Source organism: Oreochromis niloticus, linkage group LG22, assembly GCF_001858045.2.
Source record: "Oreochromis niloticus isolate F11D_XX linkage group LG22, O_niloticus_UMD_NMBU, whole genome shotgun sequence".
NCBI classification, from domain to species: Eukaryota; Metazoa; Chordata; class Actinopteri; order Cichliformes; family Cichlidae; genus Oreochromis; species Oreochromis niloticus.
The window spans coordinates 6889773-6892594 of record NC_031985.2 but is presented as its reverse complement, the minus strand read 5'-3'; the positions used below and the strand labels follow the sequence as shown (position 1 = coordinate 6892594).

The 2822-nt window shown below is 42.2% G+C and overlaps 1 protein-coding gene across 1 annotated transcript; it reads left to right on the top strand.

Annotated features, from left to right (window-relative positions):
- The first annotated feature begins 484 nt into the window (after positions 1–484).
- On the top strand, positions 485–2509 carry LOC109196530 (E3 SUMO-protein ligase KIAA1586). The gene is made up of 2 exons (XM_019350675.2): positions 485–2194; positions 2281–2509. The coding sequence occupies exon 1, from the start codon at positions 491–493 to the stop codon at positions 2192–2194; it is 1704 nt and encodes a 567-aa protein (XP_019206220.1). The 5' UTR covers positions 485–490; the 3' UTR covers positions 2281–2509.
- Positions 2510–2822: the final 313 nt, after the last annotated feature.

Here is a 2822-nt window from a genome sequence, read left to right as displayed (position 1 = left end):
ACAAGGTCAGAATCAGAGGACTCGCTGGCTGACACCCCACCAAGCCAGAATGATATCGCTGCAGGTCAAACGCAAGCTAATGAAAGCTGCACTAGTGCCGCAGCCGCGGACGACGGCACTTTTGGCGACGACGAGGACGAGAATGACACCATTTCTACCGATGACAACAGCCGCGTTAGCGAGCATGAGTGGCCAGAATGTTGGTCCCAAGCACAAGTCCGGTATTTCTCCACAAATTACAAGTGGCTGATCAGCAGAAATCAAAAGTTGGGTTGTAGTGTGTGTAGTCAAGTTTGTGCTCGCGTGGACATGCAGCAAGGGCAGAGAGTGTCGCAGGAGTGGAGTGGGTGCTTAATCTCGTCTTTTGGAAGGGACAAGGCTGCACAACAAAACTCACTACGAAAGAAAATAAAAGAGCACAGAGACTCAATTTATCACAAGAAAGCAGTTGAAATAAAAGAGAAGGCAACACAAAATACACATTGAAGATATGAGAAAGGCTGACTACGCTTCAACTTGCAATGTGTTTAGAACAGCTTATAAGATTGGCAAGCATGGGCGTCCCTTTACAGACATGCCAATAGATGTCCAGTTGCAAGTCTTAAATGGTGTCAAGATGGGCAGAGTTTTGCACTCTAATAACTCATGTGCAAATATACTGGATCACATTGCAGCTGAAATGAAAAAGAAGGTAGTCAATGACATAGTGATGAATGAAAGAAAATTGTGTGTGCTCATTGATGAATCCACTACAATAAGTGGAAAGTCTGTGCTTGTCGTGTGCCTGCGGTCAGCTATTTCCAGTGAAAATCCAGACACAATATTTTTTGAACTGATTGAGCTGCAGGGGACCACAGCAAAGGACATCACTGAAGCACTGTTAGGATGTCTTCATAATAATGGCTTTGACCCTCACTACCTACAGGAACATTTGTTGGCATTTGCTTGTGATGGAGCCTCAGTGATGCTTGGGAGGAAAGCAGGAGTTGCTGCGCAGCTTTGTTCCAAATTCCCTTACCTGTTTGTCTGGCATTGTTCCAATCACAGACTGGAACTGGCAGTTTGTGATGTTTTGAAGGAGGTAGGAGGAATCAACCACTTTAAAATATTCTTAGATCAGCTTTACTCCCTCTACCATGCATCACCAAAAAACCAAAGGGAGTTAACCGAGAGTGCTCACAATGTTGGACAACGTCTCCTTGTGATAGGCCGTGTTTTATCAGTGCGTTGGGTTGCTTCAAGTGAGAGAACAGTGAAAGCAGTATGGGAGAACTACCAAGCTCTGCAGGTACACTTTACAAGTGCTGCTGCTGATACCAGCAGGGACTCAAGAGAGAGAGCAAAATACAAAGGACTCAATGATGTTCTCACTACTGTTTCTTTTGTGGTCAATCTTGGCATCATGTATGACGCTCTCACAGAACTCAGTGACCTCTCAAGAATGCTCCAGAGACGGGACATGACTTTGGATCAAGCCGACAGGCAGCTGGACCGACAAATCCGGGTGTTTGAGTCAATGGTATCCACACCTGGTCCCTACACACAAACTGCCATTGAAGCTGAAAAGGAGAAAATCTTCAGAAATGTATGCCTGCATGAAAATCAGAGGGTTATAAAAATCAACCATGGCCAATTTTTCCGTAGCCTGGCTGAAAATGTTAAGTGCAGGATGACTCCAACAACTTCCTCGCATGTCAGTAAAACCTCATCTGAAAAGACAGATAGTCACCTCCTCTCAGACATCAAGGTCCTCCAGTCTGACTCCTGGCCTGCATCTCTAGATATTCAGTATGGGGATGCAGCGGTCAGACGTTTATGTCAGAGATTCAGAGTTGGGGAGAGGGAAAGTGTCCTAGGATTTAGGGAGTATAAAGACCTTAAAGCTTCCAAGACACCAGCAGCCCTGAAGCCGCTTCTTACAGCTGTCCACACCATTGCAGTATCAACAAGTGAATGCGAGCGAGCTTTCAGCTCAATGAATGATACTTTGACAGATAAAAGAAACTCTCTCGACATCAAAAGGCTTTCAAATCTGATTTTCCTGAAATGCAACGGACCACCCTTGGATCAGTTTAACGCACAAACATATGTGCAGACATGGCTGGCACTAGGGAGGAGAAGTGCAGCATCCACAAACTGCGAAGCCCAAAGTAAAAGGAAAGTGGAGCCCAAAACGTGCTGGAGCCTTTTCTAGGTAAAATGATTTGTACAGTATTTCTCATTTTTCATTTGGTGTACTGTGATTGTATTTTGCTGAATCTGCTTTTGTATATTTTTCAGGGGTAAAGAAATGAACCATCTTCAAGACTCAAGATTATGTTCTACTGTTCTATGGTTATTATGTTTGGGTTGCTTCAAGTGAGAGAACAGTGAAAGTAGTATGGGAGAACTACCAAGCTCTGCAGGTACACTTTACAAGTGCTGCTGCTGATACCAGCAGGGACTCAAGAGAGAGAGCAAAATACAAATTATTTTATAATTTATTTTATATACATTTTGTGTAAAAAAACCACTTTACAAGTGCTGCTGCTGATAGCAGCAGTGACTCAAGAGAGAGCAAAATACAAATTAGTTTATAATTTATTTTATGTACATTTTGTTAAAAAAAAATTTCAATACCTTTTTGCACATTTTATTTATGTTCAGTAGCTCTTTCTAGTAGCTCTTTCTAAGGGTATTTTTTCAATAACCTTGTGCACATTTTATTTATGTTCAGTAGCTCTTTCTAGCTCAAGCAAATCCACAAACTAATAAAATGATTTATTATTTTGTATAAGGTTGTCTGTTGACTGTTGTATATAAAACCCATTCAATATAGTTGT

Bases quoted from the DNA above. Each gene is read 5' to 3' on its own strand.
- LOC109196530 (XM_019350675.2), top strand. From the start codon at position 491: ATGAGAAAGGCTGACTACGCTTCAACTTGCAATGTGTTTAGAACAGCT.